This window comes from Helobdella robusta, assembly GCF_000326865.2.
Source record: "Helobdella robusta unplaced genomic scaffold HELROscaffold_61, whole genome shotgun sequence".
NCBI lineage: Eukaryota > Metazoa > Annelida > Clitellata > Rhynchobdellida > Glossiphoniidae > Helobdella > Helobdella robusta.
In genome coordinates, this window is record NW_008705338.1 from 941,770 (window position 1) to 957,766 (window position 15,997).

Genomic DNA, 15,997 nt, shown 5'->3' on the forward strand with positions numbered 1-15,997 from the left:
CTGGAAGCATTACGACATATATTGTAGTAAGGCTATTTATTTCTTTGTCGGTACCTCTTGAAACATTTTACCAACTTCTCCTATAATAAAATCATATCTCCTAAATTTAGAGCAATGAGATGAGATTGCTTTTAATTTCGCACGTTATCAATTGTATAAATTGCATAAATGCTACATAGACGGTTTGATAATGTATTATATAATGGATAATGTGTTCCAAGCATGTTTTAGCACCTTTTTCATTTCCCAACTCTTTTCCTTTTCCTTTTCTCCTTTTAGTTTCCCTTTAGTGTAAGGCAGACATTTTCAGTCAAGCAATAAGCAATATTTGCTTCTACCGTTATTTTCATGTGTTGGTGTGTTGTCATCACCTTGATTTATTCATTAACTAATTATTTTTCTTAATTCGAAATTTAATTATTTTTAGCAGCCTCAGAAGGTAGAGTTTGGTAACTTTAGTATTATCTAGTCTAATTAATATTTTTTCAAAAATATAATTATTTCATATCTTACACATATAAGTTTTGAATTAGTCATAAAAACTGAACTTTTTGCAGAGGTGAATGTTTTGTTGAAGCATTTTAATTTTTGTCTAATGAATGTTTCAAAACAGGATTGAATGAAATTTTAAAATTTGATACCTGTCTTTTAACAGGCTAATTTAACTATATTGTGCATGTGTATACTCGATTCAAAATCATTATCAAATGTCAATTAGTCTTCAACTATGCTAATATCTTAATGATTTGAATTATCTATTTGAAAATGACTAGGCACGACCACTATTTGAATGCAAGCAATTGTTACTTTTCGATCTATGGTACGTTGTTCATAATAATAACTCTCCGGTTGATTCAAGATACTATATAACTAAGACGTCGGAATTTCTATAACCGAATCAAACGTTTTCAGGTTTAGGAGATTAAGTACTATATGAGTATAGTAACAAACTACCAGCTTACTAACAACGTTGCTCAAAACGGGGAACAACGTTGCTCAAAAAGGGGCAGCCATGGCCTCCCTTCCCCCTCATTGATGCGCTAATGAAAGTTTCAAAACAGGATTGAATGAAATTTTAAAATTTAATATCTGTCTTTTAACAGGCTAATTTAACTTTGTTGTGCATGTGCATACTCGATTCATAATCATTGTCAAATGTCAATTAGTCTTCAACTATGCTAATATCTTAATGATTTGAATTATCTATTTGAAAATGGCTAGGCACATTGCCCGTTACGTCGTCTATACCAAAACCAAAGAAGATGAATCTTTTATCAAGTTTGTTACATTATAGACTCCTATAGTGTGTTTGTATACAATGATGTCTCGTAAAACTTTTTTCGATTTATTATCCGATTTTATCTTTTTTTGCGTACATTCTCAAAGTCATTATTTGTTTCAACTCATGTTCGTTAAAAATCTTATATCAAAACTAACTTAGAACATTTCTCGGATATGTTTGATAACAATTTCTGAAATTTTTTTGCCCAGCATAAATTGTTTTCCAACAACTTTGCTTTATACTATTATTGCTTTGTTAGAAAATCATTCATAACTTTGCGCCGATTGGCTAACATAACTTTTAGTGGTTAGTCAATTTCTTGGTCTAGTGTTGTCATTTTTTCGATCAGTCAGTCTTATATTGATGGAATAACTTCAATTTTAATTTTTATCTAAGAATTACTGTTTCCAAATATTTGTCTATAATTCCTTTAAACATTCAAAATGTTAGCTGATAATAATTTAAAATGATGCAATTGTATTACTTGAAAAATCCTTTAGCGGACTATGTTGGTTGCTACCAGTTTATTGAAGCAGTTAAGACAAAAGACGTTGGCTCCATTTCAGAGTGTTCTTCATTTTGTAAAGAAGAAACCACCAGATACATTTCTTTAAAAGTAAGAGATGTTATGTTATGTTCACAAAAGTTATTTTCTGTATCAACTTTCATAAATTTTTTCCTATTGGCAAGTAAACAAATTAAAAAAACAAAGCTCTATCTATTTTAAATCAAATTCGATCTCTGGCTTTCGGAGTTTGGACAAAATTTGTTCATTGAAAAGATAAACTGATTTAGAATCCAAACTTTAAATAAATTTTTTTTAAACTCGCAAATTTAACTTTAAATAAAATGAAAAATTTATTAATTTTTTCTGTTTAATTATTCATTATTTGTGTTCTAAAGAAATTTTATTCAAAATGTATAATTCATTTGGAGCTGGAGTCGGGTATTTTAAATTCGACACCGTGATAAGAACCGCTCTATTTCAAAATGAACGAGTCTCAATTGCAATGATTCTTTATGTTTTGGTGCAGTTTTTTTATGCCTTTCACGTTGTCGTTAAAATTCGTATTAGTTGTGTTGTTTTACTCATTGTTTAATTATATTTAAACATTTTTTCTAAATTATATGTATTACATTTCGAACTCACTAAATAAAATAATGTAAGGGTGGCAAAGAATGCAACTGTAACGACAGATTAGGATTAGCTGTTCCTTCCTCTTACTGTAACACTTCATGCTCCAACAATGATGCGTGCGGCGGAAAAATATACTACTCCATTTATGATGGTTTAGATTTTTTTATTGGCAAGAATATTTTTTCATATTTTTTAAATTTAAAATGTTACCTTTATTTTTTTTAGACCGGTATGCCGAAGCAATCAAAATGCCTCGGCCAATATACACTTTTGATGCCTATCAAAAGTGTATATTTTTGTGTATGGAACTAAACTATCCACTTTTTTGGGTAAAGTTGCTCTTGTAAAGTTGTTAAACAACTGGTTCAACAAAATTTTTTTTTTTCATTGTAGAGTAATCCGAAAGGTGAATGTCAGTGTGTAGGTGATATTAGATACAATATTTACCCGGAGGCGTTATCGATGCTAATAAGTAAAGTATCATTTAGAATTCTTAGAATTAAAAATTTTTCAATATCACAAATTTTTCACATTTTTTTCATCTTTAATATTTTAAAAATTAAATCATTTCTAATAAATATTTTGTAATTTTTCAATGCAGAATTTTTGTTCATATAAAGTTTAAGGTGTGCAATACGGAGTAGGGACCATAAAATGTGCTCTGGGAAAATATCTATTTGCATTCCCTAACTGAAATTTATATTTTCAAGTGCACTATTACTAAAGAACAATACTATCTGTCCTAACCAAAGAATGTCATTTGCCATGCGTGTGTATGTCGCGGGATTTAGATAATAAAATTTATGTGGCACAAGATTTAAATTCTAGAAGTTCCAGCATTTTTTATGACACTAATTAATCACCATTGAGGTCCCTTTTGATCCCTTTTAGTTTTACGTTGAAAAAACTCACCCAGAAATATTTACATTCATTTCTTATGACCAACATAACTGTACAAAAAAGATTAAACTGTTAAGTTTTCAAATTTAAGAAACAACTTGATTTTTTTACATAATTTACAAATATTGATGACAATTATCACGAGTTGTAGACAACAGACATTCTTTTACATATTGCCCATGTTTTTTTTTTCTGTATTTCGTCTTCCCTTCACACGAATAACATTTCTTTTATTAGGTGGATGCAGGGATGGCATAGAAGCATCAGTTATTGACTTTTCTGGTGCAATTTCTTTACCTAAATTTATTAGAAAATGTCCTCTTGCTATTTTCTCTGTATTACTAGACAAACTCCAAGTAATAAAAGCATTGAGGGACTGACGTCATTCACAAGAAATTGAAATGAATCCTTCTCTAAATTTTTTAAATCACTTTATCTGCTACCATTTTGCTGGCTTCCGATAACGAAAACTTAGACATAGCGTTATACATACGTTATACATTTACGACAAAATGGCAGCGAAGTATATAATGAATCATGCGGAAACAATATATACAAACTATAATATATAACAATATTTAAAAACTATAATTTATAAAATAAGGCGAGATAGAGATGCAATAGTCACAAGTTATGGCAGCAAATGTATCAGTGCACAAATCTAGCTTTGACTGCGACCGAACTTGTGTTTGTAAATCCGGCTAAAACCGGCTGAACGTTGAAACTTCTTGACGCACTGAACCGAACGATGTCTATTATTAATTGATTAATTTATTTTTATTCAAGCGCGTTTTACAAGCGATTTTCAAAGAGGAAGGTCTCGAATGTCACGTTGTATTGGCGCGAATTATAAAATTGTGAAATGTGTAAAATGTGATATCGAATGGAAAGGAGAGACTTGCCAAGATAGAGGTAAAGAAAGTGTTCTTTCGTTTTTCATCTTTATTTTGACGCGCTAAAATCGTTATATTAGATTGTTCAAAGAAGAACGGAGCTTGTGGTAAAGATAAGAAATGCATTGAATCTTTTGTAAACAATAAGAAATACACAGAATGTGTTTGCCCTACCGGCACAGTTAGAAACAATTATGATGATTGCCAAGGTGAGCTATTATATTTACCATTTCAGCGTTTGAATCAAGTAATTATTTTTAGTGCCCAGAAAAAATTTAGCTTTGCACAAACCTCCGTATTTGAGTTCGGTACATGAAAAACATGAAGCCAAATATTTAACGGATGGCATTTATAATGAGTGGTATTTTGCCGAAGTTCATGATAACATATCGAACTGGATGGCTGTTGATCTCCAAAATGTTTATTGCGTTGGATTGGTTGTTCTCTACACTAGACTAAGCGACTATATTTGTTGGTGAAGTTGATGATATTCATTGCGAGAAACTAGATTTATCAATAAAATGTTTCTTAATTGTTATGCGGAATTTTTGAAATGTTATTTATTTATTGTACTTCTAATTTTTTCATGTAACAAATAATGAATGTTTAAGTGGTTTAAATCAATTTCAATAGTTTTTAAAAGCTTGATTTATTACCGTACAGCTAGTTCTAGCATAACCAATTTTGTTGTTAGACTGAATGAAACGTTTGATACATCAGCTGATTATGATATAAGAAAAAAGGTTAAACATTGTGGGAGGTGGGGTGCGACAGTATATGGTCCGTGGAAACCGATGGAAGTTGTTTGCGTGAATTTCACTCTGATATCAAGGTTTGTGATCATTCAACAATCAGATGAAAATTTCCATCTTGGTGACGTAGCAAGTATGGAAGTGGAAGTTTATAGCGCTGGTGCGTTTTTTATATTTAACGAGTGGATGAGCAAAAAATAAAAATCAATAATTTATTTTATTAAAAAAAATCAAATTTTCACATACACGTTCGTCTGCACACATAAATAGAACTAAAATATAAATTGGCATGAACATTTTGAAGCATTTAATCGTCGAATAACAGATACAAATAAAAGTCACAAAAATGAGCAGAGAAGCATAAAGACTGTATGAATCCTTTACATTATATCAAACTCTAGCAATGTTCATACGTTGTTACTTGTTACTCATAAAATTCTAAAGCAATTTTTAGTTACATTAATATTAAATAATCAATACATATATACAATTCATGCTCTAAAGATTGCTATATTAACAATGGAAACTGTGGTGAAATGCGTTGCACTGAAGTTCTGTATGATAATGTATCAGTTATCAAATGTGAAGATTTTAAAAAGGAAATTTTCATACCCGCCCCAGGTTCAGATGATACAGTGTTTTAAGCTTAATTTCATATTTTTATTATTCAAAATTACTTATTTATATTTATTTAAATAGTAATTAATTACAAATTTATATAACCTTTCAAGAACAATTAAAAATACTTCTTGTAAATGCTGCCGCCGAAATTTAGGTATTTTGCATAAGTAAGAAGCAGAAAAAAATAAATATTCTTTGCTGCGGAATTAAATTGAATGTTTCATAGCGTTAAAATTACATTTGTAAACAAATAAAACTTTTTGCAGCTAAATTTACAGGAAATTAAAAAAATTACCTAATTAAATTGCCAAAGAGATCAGCATCAGATCAATCGACCACACATTTAAACTACTCAGAAATCATTTAACGATATTTTTTATTATTTTGGCAAGTTGTTGTAGTTGACGTTATTTTTACTATTTGCTTAAGATACGCATGAATTTTCATATTTAAACTCTTTTTCATGTTCTCTAGAAAAAACGTTCATTCTACAAAATAATGCGTGTTTTGTACTGCATATTTGCAAACAAAAGATATTTTATTAAAAATATTCAATCAAAATAAAAAAATTTAATCCACTTTCATGAAATAAGTTCATCGATACCAGAAGCATAAAAATTATTCTTCAATATATCCAATAAAATTTATATGAAAACATTGGGTTGAAAATTTTAGTTAAACTAGATTAAAATTATTTTTCGAGAACCAGACTGATATTATAAAGCATTTATTTATAAATCAAAAGATTCCAATGGCCAATCAACCTATGGATGCTTCAGAAGAGTTCAACTCGAATTTGAACTACACGATGACGTAATATCTACAAAAGCATGTGGAAGCTTGTGTAAAAAAAAATCGTACAAAGTAGCGGCAATAAAGGTGGATGTACAGCGTTTTGTCATATTCATCCACTTGTTTTTTGTTTGAAGAATGACCAAAAAAGATAAACTTGTGTATAGGCCACCCTTAAATAAAAAAATTCTAACTATGAATGTACCAGAAATGTCAAATAAATACATACACATAAACTCACGTTCATTCACACACACACAAACACACATCATATCATATCGTATCATAATACTGTTATATACCAAACGGTAACAATATAGTCGGAACTGAGACTGAAAATTCACTCACCAAAAACATTAAAATTAATGATTAATTTTAAGTTTGCTTCTGTTGATTCAGGCTGGCTTAAAATGCTTCTGTGGAAACAAAGTTTATGCGAGTGATCAGGTGTCAATCAATCGCTGCATGCAGGAATATCACGATTCTTTCATAGTATATGACGGTAAATTGATCAGACAAATCAAATACAATACATAATAAATTTGATTGATTGACTGTCTCATTCAAGCATTAAAAACATCGTTCATTTTGTAGCTCAATCGAGTGTCAATTATAAAGATGCAAGTAAGTGGTATCACTTTTGTAAGAATGATCCAGAAGAAGCAGATAAGGAATATTGTAAATCTGGGAAGTGTTCAGGTGCCTGGGGGGAAACTTTTTGCAGAGGTGAATATTTTTTGAAGCATCTTTAATATTAACTCAATTTTCTATTGTAAAAAACGTTTGATAAATTATTTTTTTTTTAAATTAAGCCTTTTTCTTCTTTTAAATTTTGTATTTCTTTTGCCAGAAACTTGCAACATTATTTGCATTTTTGTTATTGCAACAAAGTGAGCAATAGAGTGTTTTATTAAATTATTGATTAAGTGTGCTCATTGTCAAACCAAACCAGAGCACGAACTTTGTAAAATTTCCTACTCTTATTGAGAGTAAGGACCAACAATGACTTTTGTCTTCCAATTTATTTATTAACTACAGCGATTTTTAAAAAGCGATTGTCGAAGAAGAAACGAATCATTTAAAATACTCAATAGCAATATAGAAGAGTTTTTTTTATCTTAATGTACATTTTGTAACGTCACCCTCACCAAAACTTGGCACCTCCCACGTTTTACAGAAGTGGTCGTTATTACGATACCTGGTTGATTCAAGCCTACTCTGTTTACGTTTTTAAAATTTAGAAAATATTTTCAAGGCAAAGTACTTTATAAAACTTTATTGTTGTTTTCACCATTTAGTGTCCTACATTGGATGTTATCAATTCATTGAAAAAGTAAAAACGAAAGATGTCGGATCGGTTTTGGAATGTTTGACTTTCTGCAGACAGGAAAAAACTAATTTCTTGGCTTTGAAAGTAAATTTAAATTTTAGATAAGAAGTTAACTTGAACGTATTATAGCCCCTGCTAATCGTAATAATAATGTTTATTGCTTTTAAACATTAACCTAAATTAAATATTATTCTGAATTATATTGTTTTTATTTTTAAAAATTACAATGAAATTTTTGAAAAATATTTATTGAAAAAACTAATTTTTTAATATTTATATAGTTTATTGCTTGTCCTGTTGATGATATGGTTTTTGCAATTTATTCGGAGTACATTGCCACATGTACGCGTCTTTATTACAATAATTATTTAGCTGCTTATTAGATGTAATTGTAATTAAATTTTGTTTATTGCAATATAAACTGAAGTTACCTTTTGTAGTTCAATCGAATTTATAAAACTGCCAATGGAAAAGATGGTTATATCTGCAACAACTGCAACAACATCCACTATATTTCGTTTATCCAATAATCTCACTATGCATCTGCCAATAACTTTTTCAATATTTTCAAATCTGATTTGCCATCTTAATTGTCAAGTTGATGATGGCGATAACGGATTCTAATTGATCAGTCTTGCAAAAAATTTGAAAGCGTATCTTCACTTTAGTTAATTAAATAATTAGATAATTAATACTTAAGGGAGGCAAAGAATGCAGCTGTAACGACAGATTGGGATCGGCTGTTCCTTCCTCTTACTGCAACACTTCATGTCCCAACAACGAGGCTTGTGGTGGAAATATCTATTATTCCATTTATAAAAGTAACCTCTTGTTGGCAGAAATAATATTATCTCATTTCCTTTCTAATTGACTTCATTTTTACTTTCTATTCGTAGACGGGTATCGAACAAAACATGACGTGTTCGTTTCATATCGAGCTGGCAGTACAACTACTCAACATGATCTTGAATTCCATGTACCATATACTCTCGAGATGTGCGCACATTTCTGTTTGGAAATGAGCCTGACTTATTTCATGATGAAAGTTTGTTTATGATTTGCACACTGAACTTTTATTTTTACTGATTTAAATCAATTTAATTTACCTTTGAATTAAGGATGCAATCACATGCTCTTGTGCTCAAAATGCAGCAATAATTCAGCCGTCGTTGAGTCATTCCAACATTCCGTGTCGTTCGTGTAAAAACGATGAAGACGAAATTTGTAAATGTTATTCCGATTCTTACTCTACAGATGATGTCTTATCTGGAAGTAAATAAATTAATTTGATCATCAAGTCATCATTCATTTGTTTGTTGGTTTCAGAAAATAATTGAAACCTGTTTTTTTACTAGCTAGTTTTCCATTTTTACAGTAATAATTGGAATTGTTATTAAAACAAGTTCATAAGTTTCCCAAGATAAACTCAATAATGATTCAGAGATTGTTATTAAAATATATAAAAATTGAGGGCAACTCTAAACTGAGGTTCTACTATTCCTTTCCTTGATGATCCTACTCTACTTTTGCTTATTACTTCATTAGTTTAATATAAGATTCATTGTTATTTCAACTTGCTCCACTATGGTTTTCTCGATTCTGCACACTATCATTTAAGCGGTTTTAAACTCTGTTGCTCGTCTAGTTGCTCGTGTTCGTATCTCTATATTTTGTTCTCTTGAGCTGGCTACCTATGGAATAGAAAGTTTCCGGAATTCGCTCCGGTTTAGAATATTCTTTCACTTTCTCACTTCTTTTTAAGTCGATGGCAAAGAGAATTACTTATTCAATAGTGTCGCAAATACTTGGAACTCATTACCAAATAAACTTGTTGAGGCACAATCAATGAACAAATTTATAGCAGGCATTGATTGTTGGATGAACAACAATCAATCAACGAATCAGCTGCGCTAGCATGCCTGAGAGATGCTCTCTGGATAACCTCCAGAATAACTTTACTACTAATAATTTTATGCTGAATCTGTTTTTTCCTTTTTTTTGGAACTCCTGACCTTCTCTTCTAACTATTTTTCCATCATTTACGAGTTCATTGCGGATCTGTTTGTAAAATTCACTGAGGAGCGATGTCAATTATCGCGAAATGCCGCTTTAAAAATTAAATTGATTGATTTGAATTGAGTTTTAACTCTGTTGCTCGCTTAGTTGCTCGTGCCTATATTTTATTTAGTATATCTCCATATCTTCTTCTCTAGTACTGACTACTTTTAAAATGTAGAATAATTTTTAAAATTTAGACATCAATGTACAAATTTTTACCAATTTTTTTTTGGTATTTTACAGATATAACATTTAAACATAAACACTCCAGTTTAAAATCTTTTTTTCTCGTTCTCACTCCTTCTTAACACTTTCACGCAAAATTTGATTTTTCTTTTTCTGGTTCCATTCTCTGGAACTACCTATCTTTTTCTCTAGCTTCTTCTCCATCACTTATGAAGTTCAGAGCGGATCTCAAAAGCAATCTGTAAAAATCATTGATGACGATGTTTAACTTTGCAAAATGCCGCTTACAAATTTAAATTGATTGATTGATTTGAATTGTAGCTCGTTTTACGTACGACTTTCAAAGAGGGTTGTCTTCTTACTCCCGCTGTCCGATAACTGGAAAACTCAAGTTGATGCATTTTTGTGCAAGTGGTTGTGATGCTGGGTGGAAAGGATATGACTGTAGAGAAAGAGGTGAATTGTTAGTTTTCGTCTTTCATTTCTTATTTTAGCGTATTGCAACTTTTGCTAGATTGTACTGTGAGGAATGGAGATTGTGGTGCTGAAATGAAATGCGTTGAATCTTTGGTAAACAATACAATGTACACAGAATGTGCCTGTCCCACCGGCACAGTTAGAAACAACTTTAACTTGTGTGAAGGTATAGATTTTTTTTAAACTGTTAGACTCTGAACCGTTTAAATTTTCCAGTTTTCAGAGAAAACCTAGCTCTGCATAAGCCAGCGTTTTTGAGTTCGGTAAATGGAGCAAACGAAGCTAAATATTTGACTGATGGGATTTATTATGACTTTAAATTTGCCCAAATCAATGACAAGAAATCGAACTGGATGGCTGTTGACCTTCAAATGTCTTATTGCATTGGATATGTCATTGTTTATAACAGATTCTCAGAGACAGATTCAAGTTTGCGATATTGAGTTTTATATTTTGTAACAGTTGAAATATTTGTTATTTAAGGTTTTTATTTAAGTAAATTTTTTTAGAATTATTCACCATAATTAGTCACAATGATGAGTAATTTTTATTAATTCTCAGTTATGCATCAGTTAGACAATTTCGTTGTGAGACTCAATGGAACGTTTGACACTTCAGCTGACTATGACATAAGGAAGAAGGTTAACCTTTGTGGGAGGTGGCCGTCTGAAGCTCTCAATGGAGTGAACCAGATGAAGGTTGTCTGCGAAAATTTTACACTGATATCAAAGTTTGTCATCGTACAAGAGGCAGATAAGAATTTCATTGGAAGCATGGGAGTCGTTGAGTTAGAAGTTTATAGCGTTGGTGCGTTAATTATTTCAAATATGAATGTTTAAATTCAAAATCTGGGAAACTTTTTTGTAATATTTGTATTCTATAATAATAATAATAATTGATAATTTTAATTTTACACGGCGAAATTTCGGAATGTTCTAAAATATATTCCAGTAACATAATTATATTTGAATAGGTTGTGATGTTAACAACGGTAATTGCGGAGACTTGCACTGCGCTGAAGTTCTGCATGGTGGTGTAACAGTTATTAAATGCGAAATCTTAGGTGATGATATCGTCATATCCTCGCCAGGTTCTAAATCTTGACTGTTTTAGCTCATAATCCGTTTTCTAAAAAATTGTTAAAATCGAAGTTTAATGAATTCATTGATTACTCCTAATTTGCCTAATATTTTTATAATATAAAAATCTGTATTAGCGGATACAGAGACGTAAAATGAGTTTCATCCAGGGTTTTGGAGTTGGATAAAATTTTTTGACCATGATGTCTTTATTGAAAAATTTCTGACTTCCGACTCTGATTCTGGGTTTTGCTGCCAAAATTTTTTTACTTTTTTCGCCTAACAATTTCATTTAAATACCACAACGTAATGAATGTTTTTTCAAATACATTCAAAATTAGTCAATGTAACACTTTTCCTTAGTAAACTTTTTTTGCTAAAAGTTAGCGACTACTATTATTTTTCCTGGTTGAATATTAATTTCACGTGCCATCAATATTAACTGACTTATTGCGAAATGTGTTACTAAAACGAATGATCACGTTTCGAAAGTATTCATTATAATTATTTTCTGGTTAAGGTAATTGAATTTGAAAACAGGTTTGAATACAGATTCTATTTACGGATGTTTCAAACGAGTCAGCCACGAGTATTTGCACGACCATTATGCCTTAACGAAAGCAGGATGTGCAAATATTTGCAAATCGAAGTCGTACGGTTTATCTGCAATGAAGGTTGACCACTTTCTTTTTGACTTGATGTGAATATAATTGATGTATCCATTATTGTGTGGTTGAGACAGGCTGGCATTAAATGCTTCTGCGCCAACAAATTTGTCGTGAATGATCAATTTTCAATCGACTATTGCGTCAGAGAATGGTACGACACATACATAGTTTACGACGGTAATTCTTTTATATAACTGATATTGCTTCGTTGCTAAATTGAATTTTAATGTTATCATCTCCTAGTTGATTCAAGCGTTGATTACAACGATGCCTCAAAGTGGTATCGATTTTGTAAAAATAATCAATCGGAATCTGATGCTGAAACCTGCAAATCCGGAGAATGTTCGTCTGGTTGGGTGGGTAGCCTTTGCAATAGTAAGCTGTTTATAATTCTCTTCATTTTGTTTTATTCATTTATTTGTATTGACAAGATTGTTTGGTTTTTTTTCTATATATTTCGGTCGGAAACTTAAAATTTTTACGTCTGATATGTAAGATAAGAATGCGTGTTGAAGGTTTACGTGAAATTTGAAATTTAGCTCATAAACGCCAAGTAAATTATTTTTCGGCAGTTTAATATTTTCTCGGCTAAACATTCTATGTCTTTAATACCCTACCATAAGGTCTATATTTATTTGCCTTTTTTACCTCTATTTACTAGAAACCTTTTGCTCTATCCTCTGATAGGAATATTTTTTCCATCCTTTGACGTTTACAGTTTTTTTAATATATACTGTCAGAATTATGAAATAATACTGACTAAAAATACTTCAAAGTTTTAAACGCAAAATTTATTCACTCGATAGGGGGCATGGTGCAAGTTAATTTACTCGATAGGTGACAAGACGATTTTTTTTGTTTTGCAATTTAGATGACGTCACAAATTATTACAAATTATTTTAAAATTTAATTAGTAGTTTTTTTTTTGATTAATTGGACATACCTTGGAAATTTTTATGTTTAAAAACACCCGAAACAAAATTTAATTTTGCTTTGATAAGGGTGGAGGAAGGAGAGAATTGGAACTGGGTTGACTAGTTAGGCAGCTTCGAGTAATCGGTGCCTATTCTGGTCCCTAACAGACTTAATTCGTGATTCGATGCTCATTGGCATAGTTTCAGAAACGTCTTAATTTCTCAAAAAGTGGATTTGGATGCTCATTGGCATACTAAAGTACTAAAGTCACACAATTTTTTTCCGTTGTTGTTCTGACACTTGTTGTTTTGTGTTGGTTGTGTGAAAGTCAACCAGACTTGACGGCCCAGTGAAAACAGGCCAGGGTTGTGCGAAAGCCGACCGACTGACTGACAGGCCCAGTGAAAACTGGCCTTGGATTCTGTGGAAACGAATCTGCCTCGTTGTTTTGTTTCTTGTGCTATTTGTGGACCTAGGGTTCTTTGCTGGATTCTATACTCATCGGTATAGTTTCACACGCAGCTTGCAATTTCCGTAGGCTCCGATTTTTGTGATTTTTCCCGCATTCATTTTATTGATTTCTTGGAGTTGTATCGACACCACCATCGGTTACACACGTCGAGGTTGTACGATTAAACGGCAAGAAACATATCCCAAGTCGAAGATCCAACGAGAAAAAGTTCTAATTTCTGTATTCCAGTTTGTTCATTGACATTTTACGTTATTATAGAGTTCATTTAGTTCAATTCCTTTTCATTTACTTCCGTCGATAAATAAAATTGTTATCGAATATTTTTACGCGTTCGTGTGTTACTCAGTAAAATCATATAATTCGAAAAGCCCAGTGCCACACAGGACTAGTCGAACTCACGATAAAAATATACACAAAAATTATTGTCGGACCATACAAAAATTCCCTGAGAAAGATAGAGGAAGAGATTACCTCACCATCAGTTGTGCTTTGAAAATTTCCGACAATACATATAAACATATATCTTTAGCTAGCCTCATGTCATTTTTATGTTTTTCCTCACTCTTTTATATTTGAATGCAAGCAATTGTTGCTTTTCGATCTATGGTACGTTGTTCATAATAATAACTCTCCGGTTGATTCAAGATACTATATAACTAAGACGTCGGAATTTCTATAACCGAATCAAACGTTTTCAGGTTTAGGAGATTAAGTACTACATGAGTATAGTAACAAACTACCAGCTTACTAACAACGTTGCTCAAAACGTGGAACAACGTTGCTCAAAAAGGGGCAGCCATGGCCCCCCTTCCCCCTCATTGATGCGCTAATGAAAGTTTCAAAACAGGATTGAATGAAATTTTAAAATTTAATATCTGTCTTTTAACAGGCTAATTTAACTTTGTTGTGCAGTGCATACTCGATTCATAATCATTGTCAAATGTCAATTTGTCTTCAACTATGCTAATATCTTAATGATTTGAATTATCTATTTGAAAATGACTAGGCACGACCACTCCACTAAAACCAAAGGAGATAAATCTTTTATCAAATTTGTTTCATTATAGACTCCTATAGTGTGTTTGTATACAATGATGTCTCGTAAAACTATTTTCGATTTATTATCCGATTTTATCTTTCTTTACGTACATTCTCATTGTAGGTATATTGTCTCTGGAAAAGTTCGGTGTTAACAGGTTCGATGAATTTTGAGATGTAGCTTCAGTGATTATAACTATTCAATGATCATGGTCAACTTTTTAAGATTTTGAGACTACCAATTGCTCTTAATTATTTTTCAACAAACTAGTAACACCATCATTTCGCTAGAGAAAATGGGAAGCGAATTGTTGTATTGTTTGCTTCTTACGTCAAAATATGTTCATAGTTTTATTAAAATTTCTTATCCTTGGAATACTTTTCATTTTGTTAATGAACCTCAAAAACATTAAAAGCCTCCACTATGAGTTTATGAATTATTAATAAGTTGAACATCTCCAAATTATTCGGCACTTCTTAACAACATTTTATTTAAAAACAGTGCAACCCAAAGTGAATCTGCCTTCTATACCTACTTTGGAGGATCAAATAACCTTCACAATACAAGGAAGCGATAACAGGAATAAAATTGGTAAATTTTCTATAATATATTTATAATACTTTTTAATTGTTAACTAGTGAACAAAAATAACTTTTCCAGTGCACATACGTGAGGGTCAGAATTTGAGGTTGACTTGCTTCACAAACGAATACAGTACGGTGGGTGATTTTTATTGGACTTATGTGAATGGGGACCCTGTCATGAATTATTCTATTGGCGAAGCAAAAGTAACATTGAATAAACAACGTACCGTGCTATTGTTTGAAAATGCGATCAGTAACATGTCAAACAATTATTATTGTTCTGATACCGCGTACCTCAGACACCATCGTATTCAGTACAAAGTTTCAGGTTGGATTTTGCTGTTGAATATTTTGAAAATTTTCAACATCTGAATTATTTTTGTAGTGTTTTCAATTGCTCAAATGGAACACGTTATCGTTTTCAATTTTTCCGTGGCAAGCTGTTCAGAAAAAGAATTTAATCTTGCCGAGATAATAATAAAGGACGACGTCTGTAGATTATTTAAAAGTGACTGCCCCTACAAGTTTCAGCAAGAATGTGTTGGAGATAAAATAGAAAAAAGAAACATCTTTAAAGTTTGCTTTACAATTTAATCTTTTTTCATCGTAATGAGCAATTTTTTTTTAAAAATTCATCAGAACTCCAAAAGGATGATTGATGCAAGTATTAGTGCGACTAACGTAGTCAAACCTTATTTTGAGAAACTCTGTGGCACAAACTGTTCTTTGTATAATATGCTTCAAATTTTTAAAGCCAAAGTATGTGATTCTGTTTTGTTTATTATTAAGCAAATGTGAAAATATAATTTGA

The 15,997-nt window shown here is 31.3% G+C and overlaps 1 protein-coding gene across 1 annotated transcript; it reads left to right on the plus strand.

Moving 5' to 3' along the window:
* Positions 1 to 4,144: 4,144 nt before the first annotated feature.
* HELRODRAFT_180445 (hypothetical protein) lies at positions 4,145 to 15,984 on the plus strand (the record flags this gene model as incomplete). Its single annotated transcript, XM_009029737.1, has 22 exons — positions 4,145 to 4,232; positions 4,294 to 4,422; positions 4,877 to 5,125; positions 5,470 to 5,586; positions 6,332 to 6,465; positions 6,778 to 6,880; positions 6,973 to 7,077; positions 7,677 to 7,792; positions 8,409 to 8,529; positions 8,605 to 8,753; positions 8,827 to 8,980; positions 10,274 to 10,408; positions 10,467 to 10,595; positions 10,646 to 10,858; positions 10,991 to 11,236; positions 11,403 to 11,519; positions 12,049 to 12,182; positions 12,420 to 12,551; positions 14,726 to 14,759; positions 15,263 to 15,514; positions 15,572 to 15,762; positions 15,826 to 15,984. The coding sequence occupies 22 exons, from the start codon at positions 4,145 to 4,147 to the stop codon at positions 15,982 to 15,984; spliced, it is 3,207 nt and encodes a 1,068-aa protein (XP_009027985.1).
* Positions 15,985 to 15,997: the final 13 nt, after the last annotated feature.